At 34.5% G+C, this 27,678-nt stretch overlaps 2 protein-coding genes across 2 annotated transcripts in view; one reads left to right on the forward strand and one right to left on the reverse strand.

The window, feature by feature from the left end:
* Positions 1 to 12,271, reverse strand: part of LOC144434164 (ubiquitin carboxyl-terminal hydrolase 40-like) — a 40,236-nt gene extending 27,965 nt beyond the window's left edge. The window contains exons 1-9 of the mRNA XM_078122619.1: positions 12,076 to 12,271; positions 9,513 to 9,580; positions 7,160 to 7,273; positions 6,354 to 6,479; positions 4,056 to 4,094; positions 2,357 to 2,503; positions 1,690 to 1,833; positions 529 to 654; positions 240 to 386 (exon numbers count right to left, since the gene is read on the reverse strand). Of these exons, the coding sequence (XP_077978745.1) occupies positions 240 to 386; positions 529 to 654; positions 1,690 to 1,833; positions 2,357 to 2,503; positions 4,056 to 4,094; positions 6,354 to 6,479; positions 7,160 to 7,273; positions 9,513 to 9,580; positions 12,076 to 12,271 (1,107 nt within the window). The remainder of the gene's footprint in view (positions 1 to 239; positions 387 to 528; positions 655 to 1,689; positions 1,834 to 2,356; positions 2,504 to 4,055; positions 4,095 to 6,353; positions 6,480 to 7,159; positions 7,274 to 9,512; positions 9,581 to 12,075) is intronic.
* A 1,501-nt stretch (positions 12,272 to 13,772) lies between these two features.
* Positions 13,773 to 26,553, forward strand: LOC144433501 (asparagine synthetase [glutamine-hydrolyzing]-like). Its single transcript, XM_078121805.1, has 11 exons — positions 13,773 to 13,913; positions 17,460 to 17,716; positions 18,212 to 18,358; positions 18,951 to 19,041; positions 19,522 to 19,707; positions 20,501 to 20,593; positions 21,100 to 21,227; positions 21,944 to 22,070; positions 22,345 to 22,552; positions 23,070 to 23,307; positions 24,169 to 26,553. Exons 2-11 carry the CDS (start codon positions 17,468 to 17,470, stop codon positions 24,370 to 24,372), a joined length of 1,671 nt encoding a protein of 556 aa, XP_077977931.1. The 5' UTR covers positions 13,773 to 13,913; positions 17,460 to 17,467; the 3' UTR covers positions 24,373 to 26,553.
* The last annotated feature ends 1,125 nt before the right edge of the window (positions 26,554 to 27,678 follow it).

A 27,678-nucleotide genomic window follows, 5' to 3' on the forward strand; every position in this document is an offset into this window, starting at 1 on the left:
AGGTTGTTCGAGTACGATAGAGTATGTTATGTAGATGGTATCGGTACATACAAAATAATTCATTTAGCGTCGATTCTAGTAAAGCGAAGTTCCGAGGACTGTGAGAGAGTCTACCCCAACACTAGCGGGTGCTATATACTTGAAAGGGGTCACATCTCCAACACTAGAGGGTGCTATATACATGAAAGGTGTATAATATCCCCAACACTAGAGGGTGCTATATATACATGTACACACACCTGACATAATTTGTCCAATGTTAGAGTATGAGTAGGACCACCTTCCTGAACCAATACAGCAGCTAATACTTCATCTGCACTCCCTAACTCTATATAGTCCACTCTACCACTGCTGGAGTTAGTGGTCATCTGAATTGGTTCCTCTTCCTGAGTACAAATCAAAACCAACATCAAAACATAGAACAAACGCTGATAGAGTGAATTATTTATTTCTATGCTAGATTGATTTTAACTGAATACATGCAAAGTTTAACTTTCTTTTGACTAAGAAAGAGCCAAGACTACTTACCGGTGAAGACCAGTTACCAAGACAGTCCAAATCACGTATATAGGCTTGGTAGTGGCCACCATAACCACTTCCTCTATGAATGACCACAGAAAATAACTCATACTGTGTATCTCCACCAGATGCTATCTGTCAAGTTATAAGATAGATAATGGTATAAAGGTTATTATATTATATCAGTATTTTGATCGTGCAAATCGACAGATCTGATTGGTCTAGACAATAAACTAACACGTCTAAAATAGTGATAATGCACAGTTAGTGCGACACTCTAAGTGGCCCTGAATGAGAATAGTATATACTCATTTTTTGATCGCTGTCGTCTGCATCCATCATGGCTGCCGTATTTGTAGCATCGATTGCCAACACAATAAGTCGTTTATGCTGTACACTAATATTTTCCCTAGCTGGGGGAAGTGACTAAGATATCCAAAACCCTAGAATCATCTGATGATTTCTCAAAATCATCATCTTAGAGCAGCTTAGCATAAGTCAACAGCATAGCTCTTGGCCCTATTCACTGCAAAATGCAGACACAGTGAGGCAGATTACGATATGTGAATCGGTCACAAAACGAATTTAACCATTCATGCCACTGTACAAACTAAGCAAAACTACAAATATTTGCTGCACAGTATTAAAATATTCATCGTTTAAAGATAAATTTAGTGGCATTGTCCTTTCCTTCATATTGTGCTATAGTCCCCAAATAAATGGAAGGAATCACAATTGCGATTCATTTTGATTCTAAAGTGCCATTTAAAAAAAATTTGATGCAAATTTCAATAATATAATAGCAATAAACTACCCCTGGGGTTGGTATACTCCTTGATTTTGACCAGTTCCCTCCATATACACATTGAGATACACAATAGTATACAACATAATCAAAGCAAGACTTCAGGTGAATCCACTCAGTATTTCAACTGTTGTCAAGAACAAGTCTTCAAATTCTCGGTATCTGAAATAGAATATTACTGCCTCGGCATATCATAACAATACCGAACATTCGATTTCTTGGTTGACACCATAACTTCCACTCCACACACTTTAGATGCATTACTTTAGGCACGTGTGAGAATAAGTCGACATTCTTGTTCTATTTATTATAGGTATCAAGAATTAGAACCATACAAAATTTCAAAAACATCAGAAATCACTTACACTTTCACAGAATGGTGCCATGTCTATCTCCATAGGAAATGTAAATTTTCCAGTTTCTTTGTATCTTTCATATTTGACGAAATCATAGCTGAATCGTAGTAGAGAAATAGTTAAGACAGTTGGTAAGGCACGTAGCTTGGCTCCCTGTATACAAAGACAACAAAAAGTGAAATAGTTACAAGTACACACTGACTTTCATGAGTACACGTCTTTCTCACCACCATTGTTATAGCAGTGATCCACTGTTGCATCATGGGAGTTAGCAGATATACATATGTTTTAGATAAACACTGAATATTTATGGCTATTTATCTGAAGCACATAATGGTAGGAGTCATGAATATTCATCGTTCAGCTAATGGATATGAATATCTTGCAAGTCTCGTGAGGCAGTAGTAGTGGAGCACTGCTCGAAAAATGGTGAAATAAAGTTGCAATTTATTGTTTTTTTATAGTTGAATCATAAGAAATTTAACTGATGTGAAATCATGTAACGACTTTCAAGAATCCAAAATTTATGACTATATATTTTTATTTCTTGGAGTGGTGTTCCCCTTTAAACTACTGGGACTGGTACACATCCATTTACAACAGTACATCATAACCCATCAATAAACTACGGTTATACACCGGTTTTCAAGAATACACCATGTCCCTGCATACCAACCTTTTTGGCATCTACAAGTTTCCTACAGACTTCACATCTGTATTGGTTGTTGCCAGACATCAATTCCATTTCGTTGTAGAATGAATTGAGTGCATCCTCCAAACCTTGAAACCCAGCCACAGGTAATGTCAAATCTAGGAAGTCCTCCTGTAATGTCAAACAATAATGGAATGCATCACAGTACAAAACATACAAGAACAGTTGAAACTATAATGTCCTCTTCAGAAAGTTAAAGTATTGACGCATTTACCAAATAAGTCAACATGTACATGTACGCCAAGAGAACTCATACATGTATGTTTTTTTAATTTATTTTTAACACAATCAAAAGTAAAGCTAGTACATTCTTTTTGTATTGATTGCTTCAGTTGCCATGGTTACTTTACTTGTTATTCAGTCACACTATACATTTACTTTGCTCTTGTTTTGCCATTCTTTATTTTCTAGACAAATGGTCTGTGTTTTGAATACCTAGATCACCTTACTGTCAAATACAACTGTTGACATCAGATCGTGAATGAACGGAACCTGTTACAAACAGGGAAAGTAAACAACTGAATTGGATTAATAGCACTTGGCACAGTATGTTGTAAGTACAGAGATTTATGTTAGATTTCATAATTTGATAAGAACAGTTGTATGGCTTTTTACATAATTGTTCATCTTCCAAATCTCCAGTTCCCCTGGCATTTCCTGCACACATAAAACTGTTCTTATCAAACCATGAAATGTAATACAAGTCTCTGCTGTTACACACTTGTACTTTTTTCTTGAATATTGGTGCTCCTCACCAGGTGTATTACCATTTCTTTGAAATGGACACACTTTTATTCTTTTATATCTGGTGAATAAAATCAATTCAAATCAATTTAATTCAATTCCAATATGCTGTGCCAAGTGTTGTTAACAACTAATTTGTTTACTTTCCTTGTTTGTAACAAGTTCCATTCATTCACACTCTGATGTCAGTAGTTGTAACGTAGAAGTATGTATGAATGTAACAAGTTCCATTCATTCACAGTCTGATGTCAGTAGTTGTAACATAGAAGGATGTATGAATGTAACAAGTTCCATTCATTCACAGTCTGATGTCAGTAGTTGTAACATAGAAGTATGAATGAATGTAACAAGTTCCATTCATTCACAGTCTGATGTCAGTAGTTGTAACATAGAAGTATGTATGAATGTAACAAGTTCCATTCATTCACAGTCTGATGTCAGTAGTTGTAACATAGAAGTATGAATGAATGTAACAAGTTCCATTCATTCACAGTCTGATGTCAGTAGTTGTAACATAGAAGTATGTATGAATGTAACAAGTTCCATTCATTCACAGTCTGATGTCAGTAGTTGTAACATAGAAGTATGTATGAATGTAACAAGTTCCATTCATTCACAGTCTGATGTCAGTAGTTGTAACATAGAAGTATGTATGAATGTAACAAGTTCCATTCATTCACAGTTTGATGTCAGTAGTTGTAACATAGAAGTATGTATGAATGTAACAAGTTCCATTCATTCACAGTCTGATGTCAGTAGTTGTAACATAGAAGTATGTATGAATGTAACAAGTTCCATTCATTCACAGTCTGATGTCAGTAGTTGTAACATAGAAGTATGTATGAATGTAACAAGTTCCATTCATTCACAGTCTGATGTCAGTAGTTTAACATAGAAGTATATATGAATGTTGTCCTACCTCTCTCTCACTAACTCTTCCACATTCTTGACAAATGATCTACAAAGTGAGAAAAAAAATATCATATGAATATCATTAAAATGACAAAATATGAAATATGGTATTTGACAAAACAGTCCAATTTTCAAACTTGTTTTATTATACATGATAAGAATAAAATATGTTTTCAAAATTTAGAGAAATGATCCAAAATAAATTCTTTGTAAGTTTGTGATTTATAAAATGTTGTGTTCTACTTTTTGAAAAAAAAAATTTATATACTAGTATGTAAAGTTGCTGTGATTTACGAAAAATAAAAATGATAATTAACTTGAAAACATGTGGCATTGTGAAGGACAATACACAAACTATTTGACTATTGAAATACATACAAAGAATGCAATGATGCGTTGAAGGAATGTTAACTCCTATAAGTATTACACCATCCACTACAGCAACATCATTGTATGTCACACACTGCTGGGTTGATTTGTATCATGAATGTTTTAAAAAAGTCAACCTAACATTCTAGAAGGGACAATAAAAACCATCCGTGCTGGTATGTGAGGAAACTGTTCTATACAGCCAAACTTTGATTTCAAATTCACATGATGTTCCAAAGTGTTTTTTCTTTGCGTGAAAGCAACCAGACGTACCCATCAATGCTGGTGGTGGTGGTGGTGGTAGGAATATAACTGTAACATGCAAACACTGATAACCCAGAGACTTAGCTATCTGGCTTGATGATGTCATTCACCAGAAAAGCCAATATACTGTGTTAGATAGCTAAAATTCTGGGAATGTCAAAAGGTTTTGAACCACATAGATTGCAGGTTAGTCCCCCTCCCCCTCCCCCTCCCCCATCCTATGTTAAAGATAACTATTTTCAATCAGCTTGGGATTGAAGGTACATGTACAGATAGTGATATCCCCCCCCCCCCCCCACACACACACACACACAAAGTTGGCTTGTATCATTAGCCACTGGTGTTCCAGAATACCCTTAGCATCTCACTACCATACTGTGCTACAGAACCCCTTGATTTGCAGTGTAGCTTTCAATATGCCATCAGTTGTGCCCTGTGTCGTTCCAAATTATCTTGAAGTATAGCAGACCACAATCTTACATTCCATATTTGTGCCAACATATTTCTCGTAGAAAAGTTTAGCACTCTTTTGATGTGAAAATCAAGTCTGAATTAGGAGATTTTAATACTGGTAAATTCTACAACTCTGTGTGGTATAGGTCAGATTGTTAATGTTTAATTTGGTGAAGTTCATCATAATTTATGATTATTTCAGCACATCACGACAACTTGATATTTATCACTTTAATAATGTTTAATACACCTCGGGGAACAATTTCGCTAAAAAATGAAAGTTATTCAAATCTCTCTAAATCATAGCTAGTGGAAACTGTCGATGTCCAAATCTTGCTATATGAAAGCTTGTTTCTAGTTTCCAATAGCAAAGGCAATTCGGTGGCTCACCGCTTGATTTCAAAGAAATCACCAATACTTTTCCATCATGTTACCATAACGCAGTATTTGGTAGGAGCTTTTTTTTTTTTGGTTCTAAAATAAATAGGTTAATCTTAATATCTCTATTTCAAAAATTTGTATGGTAACCATGATTTTTTTTCTTGAGTTAAACTGAGATTTGGTTGGAGTTTTCTTGAATGAAGTAACAGCATACAGTTAAAACTTGTATTTTTGAGGTCTGTGCTATGTTAATCATCGCCCCTATGGGTAGGATGGCGGTTAAATCAAGCATACTGTGCCTGTAGCTGTCACATTACATGGTACATTATTTATCATGAAATACTGACAGTTACACCCTTGTTATTCATTTATAGGAGTCAGAAAGTCTGGAGTGGCTCATTCACAACTAAAATGGATTTCAGATTTTGAAACTGCTTTTAATATCAAACAACCATGTATGTTAGAACAAGCTGTCTTTTTTTTAAAAATGAGGCAATATAGAAACATGTCCATCATTTGGGATGAATTGAATTTAGGGACATTCTTTCTTTATGATTCAACTGTACGAGTCACATTCAATGAAACATGGGGATATTATTTGTATGAATCACAAGCTGTAATGTTTACCCACTCTTGTAAACCCATAATCCTCTTTGCACCAGTTGTACGACACGTGCTGTGATTGTTGGCAGACCCAGAAGACTGATCTAGCAGTGAAAAGTGTTAACATGAACTATTTTAATAAATTTGATAAAAAATCTGGGATTGATGAGAGAAATGATATTTTTGGTTATATTTTCTCTGAGCACGATCAGACCATAACAAGTATAACCATTACCTGATTGACGATAGCACCATGGTAAAGTTTTGAGATCAGATCTTGTCCCGCCGTGCCAACCAGAGAACTCTCTACTGCACTGAATAAAATGCGATTCAATTCCTGCACATCATGCTGTTGTAACTCCTGTAAAATACCAAAGTGTATGCAGGGAGTCACATGATGTCTGCAATGGTGAGAAGACAACAATCACAACTGTCTACTTCCAATCTCATCAAAATGTACAACATGTTACCTAGACTGGAGTAGTATATGCAGTGCACAACACATTCAACAACTGTCAAACATTCTAAATATCCAAATTTCACAAATTTTGTCGATTATAATAACTGTTATCCCAATACAACTACATGTAGTACATTTTTCTAATGATAGGCTTTTCTGTCAAAAAACTCTCTCTATTTACAACACATTCAACAACTGCCGTACATCAAAAAATCCAAATTTCACCAAGAATGCTGATAAAAAGTATTTATCACAATTCAGACCTTGTTTTGCCAAAAAATCTCTTTACTCACTCCAATATACAAGGTAAGATTGAAGCAAATTTGTGCATGTAGTCTAACTTTCGGAATGATATTTTTTGCCAAAAAGCACTGACTATGCGATAAAATTTAAACAAATTGTACATTATGTTACTATAATGTCGAGAGAAAATTTCTTCAACTCAAAAATAACATTTAGTTTAGATAAATTGCAACAAACTATATAAATTATGATACAACAGCCATAAATGATCAAAAACAATCTTGTTATTGTCACAGACATGGTCGTAAAAAAAATCAAATAAAATTTCAAAATGTCACCTCATTATTTGTCCAACCAAAGCTATCCGTCAGGTCTGCTGTGCTGGCACTTTGTTGATCCAACAGAAGAAGTCTGGAAAATAGTCTCTGAAGTTGAATAGGAATAACACGAACCTATCAAGATAAAAATGGGATGCAAGTTTATGAAATGGACATTAAGAACACGGCATGGTCAGTTACAAAAAAAAGGCGCACCCATCAACACGCACACTACTAACATTAGTAATGAAAGAGTGAGATTTTCCCTTACTTGATCATGTTAGACTTACAAAACATACATAACGATAAATTTATAGACAACAACTGGTTGTTATGTAGATTTGATTTCAGGAATGGGTATTGGTAGAATACTGAAAAATTATACATTTCAATGATCATTTGAAATATTTGATTGCGGGAGGCCATGTTGAAAAGTAATGACACCATTATATCCAGGAAGAGAAGTACGGCCATCACCACATGATCAATTACTTGAAGTATACCGGTACTTTTTATCAACAAATAAGTAACACATAAACCAGTCAAACTGAAACTCGAAATCTGAGAAACTTCCATACTTATCCTACCATCAATATCAGGTAAATACTTCATGCTTCTTGTCAGTACTTCACTAAATCTGTACCACAGTGGCAAAAAAAATGTGCTTTGAGAGTCCAGTCAGACGGGTAACAGTGTGGGTGTTACATCAGATTACATCCCAGCACAGCATTAATTTCAGTCAGTTGAATACAGACAAGCAGACACTATTCACATGGTAATCACTCTAAGGTCAGCTAAGGTCAACAGGAAGGACCATGTGACTTGGATAAATTAACTACCGTACAATTTTTTTTTTCTAACTGTGACAAAACTTTGTAATATACCTTTAATAGTATATGTATCCAGGAAAAAGGCACACATGTAATTTATAGAGATTCCTGAAAAAGGTTTCATTTTTCTCTCAACATGTTGATTAAGTAGCAAGTGTTTGGCAAAAGCATACAAATTAATCAAATTGACAATCAATAAATCATTAATCATACGTCTATTCATTCTAAATACATAATAAATATGTCACAAGTTATCAAACTTACATCCGATAATTGACCAGAATCACCATGGCAATACAACACCACATATAAAGCTACACCATACAATCAAAGTCACAATATGGGGAAAGCTAGACTATACCAAGTCACTATGGGGACATTTAGACTATACCAAGTCACCATGGCAATGACTAGATTATACAAAGTTGCCATGGGGATGACTAGACTATACCAAGTTGCTGACTAGACTATATCAAGTCACCTTGGGGATCATGGGTGATTGCCATGGGGAGGGTTAGACTATACAAAGTCACTATGGGGAGGGTTAGACTATACAAAGTCACTATGGGGAGGGTTAGACTATACAAAGTCACTATGGGGATGGCTAGACTATACCAAGTCACTATGGGAGGGTTAGACTATACCAAGTCACTATGGGGAGGGTTAGACTATACCAAGTCACTATGGGGATGGTTAGACTATACCAAGTCACCATGGGGAGGATCAGACTATACCAAGTCACTATGGGGATGGCTAGACTATACAAAATCACCATAAGGAGGGCTAGACTACACCAAGTCATGATATTGATAAGGTAGGCTAGACTACACCAAAATACTGTGGGGAAGGCTAGACCATATCAAGTCACTATGGGGAGGGCTAGACTATACCAAGTCACCATGGGGAGGTTAAACTATACTAAAACAACATTGGGAAGGCCAGACAATACAAAACCACCTTCGTGGGGGCATATATGTTGGACTTTACTCCAGGGTCTATACATACATTCATACACAAGATATACATGCAAACACAAAGTAACAAAGTGACATCTATACTTATACAAATTACATGTATTTCTACACACAATACACATTTTAGTAATTTCTACATACACACAACACACATTTTAGTAATTTCTACACACACACAATACACATTTTAGTAATTTCTACACACACACAATACACATTTTAGTAATTTCTACACACACACACACACACACACACAACACACACTTTAGTAATTTCTACACACACACAATACACGTTTTAGTAATTTGTACACACACACAACACACATTTTAGTAATTTCTACACACACACACAACACACATTTTAGTAATTTCTACACACACACACAACACATATTTTAGTAATTTCTATACACACACACACAACACAACACACACAACACATATTTTAGTAATTTCTATACACACACACACAACACAACACACACAACACATATTTTAGTAATTTCTACACACACACACAACACACACATTTTAGTAATTTCTACACATTTCTAAATTAGAAACAAACCTTAGCCTCTGGACTATCTTTATCTTTCAATTCTCCTAAATCTCCTGGACCAAGTTGAAACAGTGACTCTGGGCAGAAAGCAAAAATTAAAAAAAAATACATAAGAAATACATAAACGTGTCCAAATGACATTTTGTATTATAGCATTCTTGTATTTTCCTTTCAACACTTGATATTCTTTTGTGTGTGATTTTATAGGAACATATATTAGCACCATAACAATTGTACTGCACTGTTGAGATAAACCGTTTTCTGTACCTAGGGGGTACGACCAGCTAACAATGTATCTTGACAGCACAGTAAACAGGCTATATGACAGAACCCCAAGCAGCGTGATTGTTAGTATGGCATACTCAGTGTGCTTGAGGTGTTCTCTGTGGTTGTACTTTCAATGGAATAGCATAGCGAGTGAAAATACAGCAAACACAGTTTGAGAGCAAATACCTCTGAATACCCACACCAGCACTCACACCTCATCGGGTTCTGTCATTATGACATGTTTATCCAAAACAGTAATATCATAAAAAATCATCCGATATGATCACACTATTTTGTGTACAAGTAACAATCAACCATTCATTTGCATACTTATTTGCATACAGGTATACAATAATGTTTTTGGTACAACACAGCAATACAAACACCACCAATATGCTTATATATACACTTTGATGCAACAAATACATGTGTAATTTGATTGATAACTGATTGATCATCACACACACACACACACACACACACACACACACACACACACACACGCATGCACGCATGCATGCATGCATGCACAATTGATCTTATCAAAAACTGTTTGTCACTACATTATTATAACAGTAAATTTTGTGCATTAACATGACAATCTCAACTGACTTGTCTGTGTACAGTTTCAATGTTCATTAAATTCAACTATGTAGTTAATTTTGATTTCACAATTAATATCATCTACATAGGCTCTCCTTGTTTGATTAAAACAAGCAGTGGTTCTAATTCAGCTGAAGAGAAACAAATTAGATGGTTACAAGTTTCCTTTCTTTATTATATCAAATGTTTTTTATTTATTTGTCTTTTTATTAAAACTCAATGTTTCTAAGTTGTCATAGTTTATCAGTGTTCAAAACCTCAAATGTCTGTCTGACAATCTATGACATCATTTCCTACCCTAAAAAAAACCCTCTAATTATTTAGTAATGACCCTATTAGTATTGACACCTACTCCTTACAACATAACTAGTCAACAGATTTCATGAAATCAAAAAACCAAGGTTTCAATCCCAAGCTCTCACATTTGTGATTTGTTATTAGTGGACTTTACACTGGACTTTCAAAATCTGAAAATAATCTGGAAATAAAGATTCTATCCTATCAGAAAATCAAATGCAAATGATAAGTATACAGTAGAAAACTGATAATTCAATATGACAAATAATTTGTACATGTTTTTCATCTGTACAAAGATACATATATACAGCTTAATACAATGATATGAAATGAACAAAGACTATTAATTTTGTAGCATAATTGGTCTGTCTCCTTTCTGCTGCCATAATTTTAAGGACTATTGTGAAATGTGAAAGTCAGTTATGAAATGTCACAAAAATAGTTTGAAATATAAATAGTGGCATATACACTAGCTCTGTACAATGTTGAACTTAGTATCATTGCTGGTTTATTAATTTTATGTTCGAATACTAAACCGTTGGGTAGTCATTTTTCTCTGCATTGTTGAGATCGTCTGCAACTATCCATTGGTTTTTCAATTTGAAGATCATATTGAGAGTTCTTTGTCAAGATTGACCAGTGTAGACTAGTCAATAAGTGTATAGTATGCTTCCTTATTCATTTAGTAGAGAGGGCCGGGTCAAATTTATAAATTAGTTTTAAATGTCAATGTCAATCATTATTTAAATACAGTGTAGATGTAGACAAAAAGTGGCACAATACATGATGGAAGGATAAATAAACAAATAAATATATAAATATATGAACAAAAACACTTAATATTGCATCTGGATGTTTTGTCAAACTCTGTTGTCAGATACAATGACTAAATCATAATACTGTACACATGAACAATATCGAATCCCCTGTGAGAAAACACATTTGTGTAGCCATATATCCAATCAAATTGATTTTTAGGTCCGCACCCAAAATTAGCGCCCCCAATCTGATGAGTCACGATTTCAACATTAATAATGATAATAATTAAATTATTTTTAAATATTAGTTACTGCTCACAGATGTAATATATTTGACATACAATGTCTAATCATTGGTATTTTATCGATTTTCAGTGAATACATTGTTGGACGTCTGATCGATAAAATTGAAACTTCAGTTACAGATAGTGCTGACACATTGTACTACCAGACAAAATCACGGACAAAATACTGTAATATGCAAAGTTTGTTGTTGTTATTGTTGTTGTTGTTGTTGTTGATGTCGACGCGATGCATGCATGATGATGACTAGCTATTAAACTGTTCCTTAGCGACACCGCTCATCTGTTCCAATGTCTCGTTAACCACGGTGTTGGTTCCAGTCTGGGTCACGTGAAAGTACTTACCTCGAAACTCTGGAGTGTACAGCAACGTCTGTAGTAACGAGTTTAGATAGCACGTAGCCCCTTGATTCTTTATACCGCTAAGACCACATGCAGGACGACGAGCAGGGGGAGCCGGAAGTTTGTCACCGGATCCCTCATTCATTGCTGTCTCAGCAGCAAGGAACTCTGCGTCCTCGCCAAACAGTCCCTCCAACATATTCAGATAAATTCTTGAAGCTAAATTCCTCAAAAAAGCTTAAAAATGGAGACATGCCGAAGAAATTGCACAACTTTCGGTTTTGTTTGGAAAGCTCATGTACGCAGCCATTTTGATTATCCAATAATTCACTAGCACTGCGCCATCTACAGGCGACCTTGAAACATACGTCCCTGCTTGAAACTAAAGTCAAGAATTTTTAGTCGCCTCCAGTGCAGTGCGAGTTCCGTACACTGACAACTATTACCATGATTACATGGTGCAGTACTTAGTTCAAAGTTATTCCCCACCATTAGTTCTGTTTTACCTAACTTGCAGTTTTCCGTGTACAAACAAATACACCCACTCTGGCTGAGAGAGGGGATTACATGTGTAAAAAACAAAAGTTCTATATCTTCATTCATTCATTCATTCATTCATTCATTCATTCATTCATTCATTCACTCACTCACTCACTCACTCACTCACTCACTCACTCACTCACTCACTCACTCACTCACTCACTCACTCACTCACTCACTCATTCACTCACTCACTCACTCACTCACTCACTCACTCACTCACTCACTCATTCATTCATTCATTCATTCATTCATTCATTCATTCATTCATTCATTCATTCATTCATCCAGACGTTGAGTGTGGACAAAATGTGAATAAACAAGTTGTAAGCAGGGTTCGCCGTAGAAAATACTGACAACTTTCATAAAAATAAAATCAGCACTTATCAAAAGGAAAGACATTCTACAGAGTTATATGGGAAGCAGTTACATGTAAAAGATATACATTACATTTTATCTAACCTAAAGTTTACACTTTCGTATCATCTTATTTTGTCATTTTGTTAACTATTACAAGTCTAGTTTTCTAGAATATATATTTACTACTAGTTTGCTTTTAGCACCAAACACTTACATGTAATGCAGAAATTCCAATGAAGAAGTGTAGTTTTCTTAACAGATACAGTAAAGATTCTATTCTATTCTATTCTATTCTATTCTATTCTATTCTATTCTATTCTATTCTATTCTATTCTATTCTATTCTATTCTATTCTATTTCTATTTTATTCTATTCAATTCTATTCTATTCTATTCTTTGGTCACAAGGAACAAAAGAAAAGTTCTTTTCTTTCGAAGTTTCTATGGTAACTAAACAACTCACAAATAAAATGGTTTAGTTCAAATACGTTACGTGCTCATTCCAACCTTGCTCTTTTTATTTATATGGATTCGTGTTATGTTCGCATGGAAAAAATAGTTTCACTCTCTCATTCGTTATTTGTACAGAGGGTGTAACTTGGACTCTGACATGCCACCACATGTTAATTTCCCGCTAATTGCAGGTCAAAGCATTGGCCAATAGCCATGCGATAATTTCACACTTCACGTGCTAGTCTTCGCTTGATTGGCTAACAACGACCACGGCTGTTTTGCATAATATAAATGGAGGTCACGAAGCCATGAAAGCCGGTACATACTGTTTGTCTGATGCAACACATTCACTATACCACAGTCATTTAACCACGCGTACGCACACCTTCAGTGCTTCACGAAAAGAGCGAGAAGTTGACACACCTTCAAACCTGCAGGAGAAGAAAAGATAGTTTTTGTATAAATCATCCAACAAGAGATCGGATAACGGTAAGAGCAACAGATTTCTCGAAACGTAGATTCAGATTCGAATCACTTTCATAACTTGATAATCGCGAGGCATGGCTCCATCTGGAAAGTCTTGACATGGGATCTTCTCATTACAAAACTAGTTTGGTGCGGTAAACATGATTTTGATATCAGTTTTTCGCATGCATTACTCATGTTTCACATGTTATTAGACATCCATACACGGAAGTTGAGTACATCATAATAAACACAGTCACGTCATAACACGTTATCTCGTGTAGTACAAGAACGTGTACTTGACAACATCCCATTTAATTTGCATACACCATTTCTCACATATCTAGGTGGCCAATAATAATTACCAAATAACTTTAAAATAATATTTCTAATTGAAATATAAGTTGATTCTGCAAATAGAACTTGGTCTGCAATGTCATGGTATGGTATTTTTTTTATTGTCATTTACATTTTAATATCATTTGAATGAGTAAATAATATTAATAATGATAATAATAGGAAAATAGTACTTTTCAAGTGAGTGAGTAAATTATGGTGCTTAGCTGTACAATACAAAATTTTTGATAAAGTAATGCACAAATGGTAATTTTTTGTTTTTAATATTTCTAAATTTTATTATGTAATCAATTATGGAAATTAAGATATGTTGTAATGTTTGTATATTATGATAACATAATACCAACAGGTGTTACGGTCATCAATAAAATACACGGTTGTTGACTGTTTGCTCACATGTTCCCATGTGGTAACAGTATGGTCATTCAATAATTGCCTTAGGTAGCCTGTTTGTATGAGATTGAGAGATTGAATGGAAATTTGAATATACCATGTGTTAGAAACAGACCACTTCACTGGAAGACATGCCATAAATTATAACCACTCCACTGTCTAGTGTGTGTAAGTCAGAGTTTTGAAAAGCTGCTAGTTTTTCTGCCATACACTCTGTCTAAAGCTAAAACTTTATTTTTGTAAAATTTTCCTACCCATCTTACTTCAGATTACCATTTGTAATAATTCACCTATATCAACAAGATATACCCCCAGACTCATTGTATATTGTAGTATCTATTTCAGCTCTACATTTATTTTAGCTGAATCAGTGAATATGCACAAAAGCTTTTTCTATGAACATAAGTCCCACTAACATTATACTTTACAAGTTGTCTTATTTGTCTTATTCAGCTGTTGTGAATGATTATGTGTACAGTCTACTTTTCGTTGTATCGTCATCAAAATTCAACTGTGCCTGGCATGTCCTAGATTGCCATTCCGTCAAAGATTTCATGTGCCAAAATAAATGTTACTATAGTAACTTTTAACATCAAAACTGCATAATATTTGCACCGTTTAACTGGATGACACAGCTGACTACCACACATGGACTTTGTCAGATACAAATGATGCAATAATTGTGCGTCATACTTTGTGTTCAATTTCCTTGCAATTTGTTTGAAAAACATTGACAGAAACTGACCTTACATGTGAGGTCATCAGATAACCAGGGGGCCTAGGTCAGTCAACTCAATTGTCTTCAAACTGTTTACTTCTTCACCTTTTACATCAACAAGAACTTGTTTACTTCTAGAAGTTAGACCAGTACACTTGTATGACTAGAATATTTACAATAGGTTTTAAGTTGTTTGAAACGAAAGGCCTGTTTTGTTATTGGTATCCAAACTATCGTTTATCAAACTCTTCTGATCGCTGTATTTAATCTGAGTGACTTCCATGTATTTTAGATACATTATCAGTATAAGTACATCCTATGATAAGATACTTATTATTCAAGTATAAGTACCAATGCCATCTTGCAGCTGTTTTTTTACTTCCAAATTCTCATCACACAAAAATATAACCTTGGTTGTCATGGTTATCTCTAAAGTACAGAGAAAAAAAGATAAGTAGAAGTCCAGATTATTTAGCCCCTGATGAAAAAATGAACAAAAATTTCACATTCACTTCCAAATTTTTTTTTGACTGTGTCGAAAATTTCATTTGTAACCATGAACTAAGTGCAACTGTGGAGCAAATAACTGACCTAGAATCTAAAGTCAGTATTGCATCAGCTGATCTTCCATGTTGCATAAATAATCATTCTCGTACTTTGTGCTAGATGTTTCCTAGCAATGTCAAAAAAGTATCTAACTTTCACTGGTTAGCACTTAGCAGAAAGCAAGTATCCACAGACAGTGTTGGAGAGAAAAATGTTAAAGTTACATAGTGTATCAGAGTATAGGGGAAATTCATCATGTAATATATGTGTGGATGATTTAAAAAATTGAAAGATGTATTTTAACATATGTAATTTCAAGTATGATTGACACTAGCCTGTGTAGAGTAAAGGACTGTCCTAGAAAGTAGGTCAGTATTGCATCAGCTGAAACAGAGGCAGAACTGGGTCAAGTACCAATCACTCTTAGTAATAAAATGATAAATTACTATTACCAGCAGAATGCAATGAGTACTATATTATTTTTAACCACAGATAGAGTATCACAGTGTCAGCTGTATGTTTGTTTAAAGCCAAAACATATTGGCAAAACTAATGAATAGATAGGTAAGTGGGGATGGCCATGCATAGTAGTGGCAAAAAGTTAAAGTTGATAGCTGGTATGACTGCCAGTTACATCCTAGCTTTACCCAGTGTGGATGCATTCCGATGAAAGTTTCCTCATCCCACAACATTGTAAACCACAGGCCTCATTATCGCCCCATATGAAATATACTGGTGAAGCAGTATATATTTCATTACTGTGAAGAGGTACATGTATATTACATTTCATAATTTGTTGCGTCAGCAGAAATATGAGCTCTGGCTTGCAAGAATATTGTCCCATGATAGTGAAACATATGGTATGTTGCATACCATTAGTATATAGTACATGTGCTTTTTTAGTTCTCAGCTTTCTCAATGATTAACAGCTAACATATGGAGTTTTTGTTGTATTCATAATATTTTGTAAAGCACTAATAACGTTTCAAAGTAAAATTTCTCCCGTATATTTCATCTGTAGCATTGATGATCAGTTCACTCACCTTGTGTATTACATTTACTTTTATCAGTCAGCATAGAGTGTTTACATCATGATCTATGTTTTTGCTTCACTCTCTTACAAACCAATTGTATTGCTAGTGATTGACAAATGATTAATGGTGCTTGAAAAATCATATACTCAAACTGATTGGTTTTAAAAATGCACTCAAACTGATTGGTCACAATGGGGAGTGGTAACGTACATCAGCCGAATTTGACCATACTTAAATGAAGTCAATATGTAAATGTGACCTCATTGAGATGAGTACAAGAATGACATAATTTACATATATTGGAAATATTTACATACATGCATGCTGATAACTGCCATTGGGGGCATTGCTAAAGTTACCGTTTACCATCACTAGCATTACTAGCGGTTTGTGAGACAGCGAAGCATTAACACAGATCGCGATGTAAACAGGCTACTGAGTCATTGCTTATCATTCAGTATTGAATCTTTACAACTCTCTGTCTGTATGTTCAACAGTTGTTACTTCATTCTATGATTTCAGCATTCAAGATGTGTGGTATATGGGCCATATTTGGTAGTGATGAAAACGTGTCCAAACAGTGTGCAAGTGCACTGACTATCCAACATCGAGGACCTGACGCCTTTCGCATCGAGAATGTCAACCATTTTAAAAACTGTTGTTTCGGATTTCATCGTTTAGCCATCGTAGATGATTTAAATGGAATGCAACCTATGAGAGTCAAATCACATCCACATATATGGTTATGTTACAATGGGGAAATTTACAATTATAGGAAGGTAAGTTTTAACAAAATTTTACTATCATTCCTTTAAATGTTGCTATGGAAACCAAGACGTCAGCAAACTAAGATGGATACAAACTAAAACTATATTTTCAGAATGTTGATATAGGTTATGAGCATATGTTAATGTATGTACTCATAGTAGGGTAGTGCCTCTAATAGTGAGTTTTCTTCAAGTGGCTGTATGTTCAACTTCATTCAGTGTTATAAGGCACCACCGCTTTCACCCACATGTGTAATCTACTACGTATAACAAGGATGTCTATCTTTAGAATTTTGACATTCTCTCAGTGAAACATGGCAGTGGATTGCATTGAGTTTCAACATTTTCATATAAATAACTGTTATTTGTTACCTATAATAGTGTTAAACACTTCAGGAGTCTAAAATGTGAGATGTGAGATTAAAAAAATAATCCTAGGACCATGAAGTTGAAGACTTTAAATTTGTACATAACTATAATTGTGCTATCATGCACTTCAATCCACAGGTCCAAAATCAATATGATTTTGACTACCAAACAGACTGTGATGGTGAAGCAATCATTCATTTATATGCTAATCTGGGTATTGAGGCTGCTACAAAATTATTGGATGGCGTTTATGCTTTCATTTTGCTTGACACTGCCAATAGAAAGGTAAGGACATCACCAATGGTGTATTATGTTAGGAACTGACAGTGTCTATGTCTTCAGATATAGTTGTCTGCATTATAGAGTTTTATCATTGCAAAATATTTGGTGTGTGTATGCATATATGTATGTATATATATTTGTATGCATGTATGTATGTATGTATGTATGTATGTATGTATGTATGTATGTATATATATTTGTATGCATGTATGTATGTATGTATGTATGTATGTATGTATGTATGTGTGTGTATGTATGTACATACGTATGTATGTATGTATGTGTTTGTATGTATGTATGTATGTATGTGTGTATGTATGTATGTATGTATGTATGTATGTATGTATGTATGTATGTGTGTATGTGTGTATGTATGTGATGGCGTATATGTGGGGTCAGTAAGAGCATCGTTGTTTGTACGTGTGAATGGGTGAATATGTGTACAGTATACAAAAAAACTAGACGAGAATATATTTGATCCCTGGTTGTATGATATTTGTGAGAACAAATGACAGAACCAGACAATTTCTAGGTTTTCTTGGGCAGAGATTTGTGCAATGTTTATAGCCTTATGTTTATTTTGTTGTATTTCTAGGTATTCTTGGGTAGAGATTTGTATGGTGTTAGACCAATGTTCAGATTACTAAAGGATGATGGTTTTCTCGCTGTGTCTTCAGAAGCCAAAGGTAAATAAACTATGTGACTAGGGCAAACAGAATATGTGTGTGTGTGTGGGGGGGGGGGGGGGGGGGTTATCCACGTATTGATTACTGCTCCAAATGTAATCTTCTGATTGAAAAAATACAAAGTATCAAAGAGATATATCATGGTAAATGTGATGTTTTCATCAGAGGTTTTCCCATAAACCCTTGCAGGAAATCCCAAAAATTGGTGAACAGTGAAGTGTCAAGCATAGTAGGGCTTTTTTTACAAAATATCAAACTTGCGTACATTACCAAGGTGCTATTTTATGACCTAAAACTGTGTATATGTCGATAGCAGTAATCAGTACAAGTATAGTACAGTACTAAAGGCAGAAATGTCTGTGGACTTTTCCTTCAATGGAACAACATTTGACATTCTGTTTGTTGGTGTTGTAATCTTCTACAGGTTGTATAGGTTACACATTTGTAGTAAATTTATTTGTGATGTATTCGTCTCTCCAGGTTTGATGGGTTTGGCACACGGTGATAATGATCATGACATTGATGTTATTCCATTTCCACCTGGTCACTACGAAGCTTATGATCTTAAAATGAGTGGTAAAGTGTCATTTATAGAAAGAGTACAATTCAATGCTGTTGGGGATATCCCTAAATGGTCTGAGCTTGAAGGCAATGTCAAACCAAGCAGTAAGTATTTGTTATTATTTGACATCATGTGATGACAGCAAGTTAACTATCAGCTAGCTAACATAGACACAAACTATAATTACATTTGTGTTGTATGTGGCAGATTACACAAGTGGATGACAATGGTGATATTGGGTGATAAAGTGATGATAAGTGTGCCTTGGTAATGCAGGTATAATCACCCTGTCATCAAGATAGTGTAACCACTGAATGATGTTGAATTTGTGGCCACTTGGGTGAAAAGTTGCTCTCAGAAATACCACCCTACTGTGAGTGTAGTTACATCACTTGAACAGCCATAGATAGTTTATATCAACATACTGCAGTTTTAGTTTGTGTCTGTGTTAGTTAGTTGATAGTTCAGTTGCCGTTGTTGTAGTTCCATTGAACAAAGTTGCTCCATAAATAACAATTTTAGGGAATATCTGTATTTGATACTGAGGACAGAATGTTATCTCATAACAGGTGAAATCTTGTGTAGTAAGTTACGCTTGAATAAGCATAATTTATGTGGTGTGTTTTCAAAAAAAAAATTTTCAGAAATTTTTCCACAAACTTAGTGATAAGTTATAAAAATATTATATCAACTTAAAAACAAATTCCATAAAGTTATCTACGGTCATATTATTCTTGTTCATAAATGAATTGAACTTCCAAACCTGATGAAATGTACTTACTACTGGTATGAAAGTACTGGTTCTGTATAATGAATCACACCATAGTGGGAACCTGGAGGAATGATGCATGTACATTATGACTACATAAAGACTAACATAGCTATATTGTGTTGTAGGTGAAGACCAAAAGGAAAACATCCGTGTTCTCCTCAAAGAGGCTGTTAGGAAACGATTGATGGCACATCGTAGGATAGGTTGTCTTCTCTCAGGTAATCAAAGTGTTATTATGTTGATGTAATCTCAGTCATCAGTGATTTGGAACACAAATTGGTTTGGCCATGAACTCCTTTGTATCAACTTGAGTGTGAATCAAAACAAGCTTGTTTCTCCACTGGGATGTACAGAAAGAAATGTTCTTTTCTACCAATTTGAACTTATGCCTCATTTGGGAATTTTTGCCGTGTGACACATTGCCTCATGGGAGTCAGTGGAAAATAGGTGAAAAATGAATATTCATTGCTTTTTCGCTGACAGTAATAAGCACTTAGGAGTCATGAATATTCATTATTTATCTATTTCATATGCATTTCTGCTGACGCCCTTGAAGTAATATAACTTAAGTCACTTTTCAGAATCCAAAGTTTCTAAAAATTCCTTTTATTTCCAAGAGTGGCATTCTCCTTTAAAGATGGCATGTTTTACAGAACATTCCTTCATTTTCATCAATATAATTCTCAGGTATTTAATTTTGGCATTAAATATATTTTCATGACAGGTGGTCTAGATTCCAGTTTGATTTGTGGTTTACTTTGTACAACTGCAAAAGAAGAAGGTATCACATACCCAATTCAGACATTCTCTATCGGTATGGAAGGAAGTCCTGATATCAAAGCTGCAAGAAAGGTAAATATTAGTAGAAACTAAGATATCATTGTTTTGTTCTAAAAATGAGTACCAAGTCAGAAATTTGTAATTCTTAGTATTATTAGTCATCAAAATAATACCCTTGAATAATTATTTTCAAATGTGGAATCTTCTGTAATCTGTAAGGCACATCGTGATGGGGTACCCTTTCACTTGCTGATAGGTGTGGCATGCCATACACATTATATCTTACTGACTAAATCTTCTGTTACCCTGTAGCTCAGCCATGTTAATATTATGTTGAGATTTTGAAAGGTTTCCTTCATTCTAGAATATGTGGCACCCAAAAAACATTCAACAATTACATTGTCAAAACATAGACTAGTATTAGATTGCAGGGCTACCAATTCTTGTTATGGGGCTACTGTAATTTGCAGTTAGTAGCCCACTCGGGCTTTGGAGGTGGGTGGGGGGGGTGTCATTGTGGTTTGGATTGTGATGAAAGAAAAAAATCCTTTTCTACAATGGCATATAGCATTGTCTGAAATGTGGTACATATAAATGTTTGTTCTTGTCCCAGTTTACATGATTTCTTTAATATTACTTATTAGATCAAACATAACTATACATATTCATTTACATGTATTACCTAGCTACCACGCTACTTACAGGACATTTAGAAAATATATTTCTCCATTCTTATTTATTCAACAAATGTTCTCTATTTACAAAGCAATTCCATTTTTGTGATGTAGGTGGCAAATGCTTTAAGTACAGAACATCATGAGATAATCTTTACAGAAGAAGAAGGTATTGCAGCCTTGGAAGATGTTATCTATAGTCTTGAAACGTACGACATCACAACGGTTAGAGCATCTGTTGGTGAGTGAGAATATTAACGAATTGTGCCCATCCCATAAGTACAGTAGACCTCAAATCGCTTTGATTATTAACCCTTGATAATGCATACGTAATTTCAGCCTCACAGAACAAACCTTCTCCAAACAATCGTGAACTATAGAATACTTGGCAATCTTTTTTTTTTATCTCAAACACACTAAGACACATATAATACCACATTGCTGGAACCACAGAGAGACTTAGTTGTGTTGATGAAGGATGATCACATTTTCTTGTCTTTGTTTTTCGTTGCTAGGTATGTATTTGATATCCAAGTACATCCAGAAGATGACAGACAGTGTGGTCATCTTTTCTGGGGAAGGAGCCGATGAATTGTGTCAGGGGTATATTTATTTCCATAAAGCACCTTCAGCAGAAGAGGCTGACATTGAGAGTAGAAGACTGCTGAAAGATCTTTATATGTACGATAATTTGAGGGCCGACAGAACTACCGCAGCAGCTGGGTAAGTTGATTATTACTTATTTCCACTTGGATTTGATGGTACTGAATCCATCCAGCTCCTGGTTTGTTACTTGGTATTTGTTATTACTTTCCTCTTTTTTCATCTTAATTTGGACTGTATCAAAATATGACATCTGTCAGTCAGATAGTATGTAATACATTGATACTGACTCTCTGTTTACTTTGATATTGTCATGTGTTCAGCCATTTTGGGAATTTCCTGCAAGGGTTTATGGGGAAAACCTCTGGTGATGACATCATATTTACCACCTCTCTGTCTTGACAAATACAAAGCATGTCAAGGCATATAGTAAATGTGATATCAAATGTAGTATGGCTTTTTTTTTACAAATTTTTCACCCATAGCCTCACAACTGAAAAGTTGTTTATCAACTCTCTTATCTCGGTAGAAACATTATATATATTAAATCAAACTTTTCACATTTTGGTAAAATTTTGATAAATTTTGAACTGTGACAAACATTAGTTCTTACAGGCTACTTATCTTTTACCCACAGACTGGAACTGCGTGTACCTATGCTGGATCATCTCTACTCTGCATACTACCTATCCTTACCACCAAAAGACAGACAACCACAAAAAGGTGTTGAGAAATATTTGCTACGCTCTGCTTTTGATGGTCTTGATTTAATTCCAAAAGAAGTTTTATGGAGACCTAAGGAGGCTTTTAGTGATGGCGTGTCGTCTGATAAGAAAGCCTGGTTTGAAGTATTGCAGGACTATATTGCTACTCAGGTAAGATTTTGAATCTACCTAAGGGGGCTTTTACTGATAAGGTGTTGTCTAATGAGAAAGCTTGATGTGAAATATTACAGGACTGTAATGGTACTCACTTGGGACTTTTAATCTACCTAAGGGGTCTTTTAATGATATGCTATCATCTGTTAACAAAACCAGGACTACACTAGTCTAGTTCCTGACGGCCGTGTTCCGATGTACACTACGTTATCTCTACACATTATTGTGAGTAATGTGTGAAGATAACTTAGTGTAAATTGGAACACGGTCATCAGGAACTAGATTAGACTAAACTGATACATCCCAAACAAAACAATTGCATTTTTTAATCCAAAGTCAATAGTGTCACATCATCCTTGAAACCCCTACTAGTGTAGATAAATGACACTTTTGTTTGTAAGAACTAAAAATTCTATAAATATGTCATTCAAAAACCTTTTATGAAGTCAGGGCGATTGATTAGATGGGAGTGGCTTGCCTGGAAGTCACCAGTTTGAGCGTTACTGCTGGTATTTGTTTTTGAATGGCTATTCCTTTGGCAAGATTTGAACCAGTCAACCCAGCTGTGAAATTGAGGACCTGGTAGGACAGAGGTTACACTGTGAATGCTTTGATCCTATGTGCTTACAGCAGTGCAATGGATTTTATTCTCTCTCTGTGGAAGTTGAGGGCGTACAAACAGCCATTGTGGTGTTATTAGGTGTGTATGAGGGGTAATAACTGTAAATCACTTTTGGCACAATTTGGAAAAGCATTTCATACAAATTGATATGATTATGTTTAAGAGCTTGGATGGCTTCACAAACCGTAATCTGCAATGAGCTAAATCTCAGATCTTCTTCACTTTTCCCCCCGTAGGTAAACGATGAGTTACTTGAGGATGCTCCCAAAAAGTTTCCCTTCAACCCACCAAAGACAAAGGAAGGCTACTTCTATAGGAAAACCTTTGAGAAGCACTTCCCAGGACAGGCAGAAAATTTCATCAAATACATTTGGATGCCAAAATGGAGTCAAACAGATGATCCCTCTGCTAGGACACTCAAGCATTACAAGAGTTCCTAAAGAAACTGTTTCTTTTATCTTCTGAAGGACTTTATTTTAATCTTTTTAAATACTTATAGGGGGTCATATTACAGGGTTGTGTTATAAGTACTAATATTCTGTTTATGTTGTCCAACATACAGGGCAGTTTCTTCACAAGTCTTCCCAAGTGTATCAAGTTCAGAGCAACCCATTTATCTGAAAAAGACAAATCTATCATTGATTTTCTTAGTTATAATGTCTAACACTATATTTACTGATTCACATAGGTTATAACGCATGAGCAGTTCAGAGTTTTGTCACATCTACAATTGGCTGATCATACCGCCACCTAGTGGTCAGTTGTAACTATGGAATTGGTCATTCTGATGAGGACTGTCAACCAAAAGCTCAATGCCATACATTTTGAACTACTTGTATGTGTTTATAACCTATGGAAGTCATTTGATCTACCAAGCTGAACATTTTTAATCACCTTATTTTATCGTTATATACTTAAACTCTTCCTATTGTACAACATTGTTTTAGTTTCTTCCATTTTTAAACTCTTTGAATCAGCAATATTATTTTTCAGGTAAGAAAGCGTACATATATCGTCAACAGAAAAGGAAAAACATTAATAAAATAGAATTTATTCCATTTTAATTGACATTGTCTCATTGACACCTGAAAGTATATAGCCCTACTGTTTATACTCTGACTATTAAAGTATATTACAGTAAGCTACAAAGTTTCTGCCAAAGTGTTTGACAGGGTTTATTTTGCCATGAGTGCATTACAATACAGTATACTGTATCTAATTTCAAATCTTGCCAGCCTGTTTTTGATGTATAAAGACTCCTTTATATAGACAAGATATAATTCCCCAAACTATATGTAGAAGAAAAATACAAGAGATATGGGACAGTACAATATAATTACTTTTGGTAAATTGGAAACAATGATATAACTTTGGTTTACTAAGATAGACACAAACTAAAACTCATCACAACCTGTTGATGCAATGGTGATAAGGTATTGGATGGGCATTGGTCCAATTATAGTCTCAGTATGGGTGGCTCTGTGAAAGCTAGTTCCTGTACTTTTTTTGGACTTCCAATGTTTACACTATTTTGATCACAGGGTGATTAGACTTTAATACACAACAGAGGAACTGCTATCACCCACTTGTGTAATCTACTACATTGAATAACAATAGATTTAGTTTGTGTCTATCTAAGTATACCGAAGCCTCAATTACCGAAGTAATTTTTCAGTTTTTATGGTTCCTTTTACAAGGTGAGGGTTATCCTCTAAAATCATTGTATGCCTTGTGAATAAAGTAAAAATAAAGTTAATGAAAAGTGTCTAATTTTGCTTCCATACAGCAACTGATACGGAAGACAGAAACAGCAAAATAACATCCATGTAGTTGAAAATACCATCTTTTAAAATGCATCTGTTGTATACAGTGCAGGCTAAAGAAAGTGTTTTTTTCCTTGGTGCTAGCCAAGTATTAATTTGAACTGATACTTGTACCAATAATTTTAAAAATCTCATGTAAGTCCTCTTAAGCATAGACCCTCCACCTGGGCTATGTTATATTTTTTAAAGTGACTTCGTTATTTTAACTTTTAAGTTATCAACTCTAGCCTGTATTTGTTTCTAAAACATAATATATCAGTATCCTAAAGACACTGCAACTACAAAGACTTTTGTGTTTTGTTCTTTGTCATAATTTCTTTCAATTGTATTGTCTATATATTTTCATAATTGACTTTTAAAATATGGAAATATTAATTATGATATAGATAAGAGGGTTGGAATGATCCGGGTATTAATAAAATCATGAATATTATTGAAACTTGGATTTTTCAGAATGACTATTTACAAAACACTTCATTTGTTGTGACACACTCTGCCACTAGTAATAGGTACACATTGCAGTGTTCATTGGACCCAAATCTTATACAACTATAGTTCTCTTTACAGCACTGTTCAAGACACATCACCAAGAGTTGCAAGGAGGTTTTTGTATTCACCGTGTTAGTGGAAAAACATGCTTTGACTTGTAAAAATGTAGACCCTTAATAATCAATGTATCTGATTCCATGAAATTAGACAGTGTTACTGAAAATGTCATAAATGAGTTGAACTTTGTTTCATTGTACGTTTATTTCCCATCACTACAATTCAACCCTAACAGCTCATTCTGTTGACCTCTATGGAAAGATGGCCATGTTTATAGTCTTATACAATAAACCCCTTTCTAGTGATACAAACAACTATACATTAATAATAATAAAAATGTTTATTCACCAATATAATAAAATTAAAAAATTAAAATACATACATATACAGAATAAACATGGCAAAAAGGGATCAAGAAATAGTAAAGCCACCAGCTTGTATCCCTAGAGACTAACAAACATACATGTAAGTGCATATACACATAACAATTGCCATATCAAACTATCACTTTGAAAGAAACTAGAAAGAAACATTAAAAAACAAACAAACAAAAACAACATAGCATAGCAAACAAGATTGGAACAGTAAAATTGACACGCCTACAATTTCCATTACATTGTGGTTACTACTGTTTACCTGTCCACAATGCCATTCTTTCTGATTACAGAATGTGATTGAATAAGAAAATTTAAAACGTGATCGTAAGCATGCGTTTATAAAAGATGAATTGAATCTAGTAAATATCAATAACGCATGAAACAAGAGGCTCTTACATGTCAGATCTTTCAACAGTAGATCGAATGAATACACATTGGGATTTTGTAGTTATTTTTATACATCAAACAAAAATATTTATTCAATCCAAAATATGATAGAAATAGTCTGCAAGCTTTCACTAAATTGCATTGCAAGTTACTTGTAATGTCTGTGAATTGTATTTCGTTATAGATTCACAATAACATAGATAAGCTTATCACACTTTACAAAGATTGGTGAAGGATTACAGCCTTGTATTAAAGTCAATATACTGTCAGAATCCCTGTTGTGTTTCAATATACATCACTCCACAGAAATAAAGACATTTTTGTAAACTTCACTGGGTTCTGAGGAGTCATTTCATAAAATGATTCTGTGTAACCATCCTATATGTAACTATATATACAAAGTAGTAACTCTTGTACATACAACATTAATGGTTCTAGTAAAGACAATTGTTTTACAACTGAAATGGCAAAATTTTACACATTGAAAATCAAAAAAAAAATGTTTGTCATAGTAGATCTACAAATATTACAAGCACTCACAACTTTTCTCAAAGCCTAAGTTGTATACTATTGACAGTAAAATCAAGGTGATTTTTGGGTAGAAACACAAATT

Source organism: Glandiceps talaboti, chromosome 4 (genome assembly GCF_964340395.1).
Source record: "Glandiceps talaboti chromosome 4, keGlaTala1.1, whole genome shotgun sequence".
NCBI classification, from domain to species: Eukaryota; Metazoa; Hemichordata; class Enteropneusta; family Spengelidae; genus Glandiceps; species Glandiceps talaboti.

What these genes read in the sequence shown, in the direction of transcription:
- LOC144433501 (XM_078121805.1), top strand. Translation starts at nt 17,468, where the DNA reads ATGTGTGGTATATGGGCCATATTTGGTAGTGATGAAAACGTGTCCAAA. An exon ending in ATATCAAAGCTGCAAGAAAG is followed by an intron (nt 21,228 to 21,943) that starts GTAAATATTAGT and finishes TTTGTGATGTAG; the next exon opens with GTGGCAAATGCTTTAAGTAC. An exon ending in AACGGTTAGAGCATCTGTTG is followed by an intron (nt 22,071 to 22,344) that starts GTGAGTGAGAAT and finishes TTTCGTTGCTAG; the next exon opens with GTATGTATTTGATATCCAAG.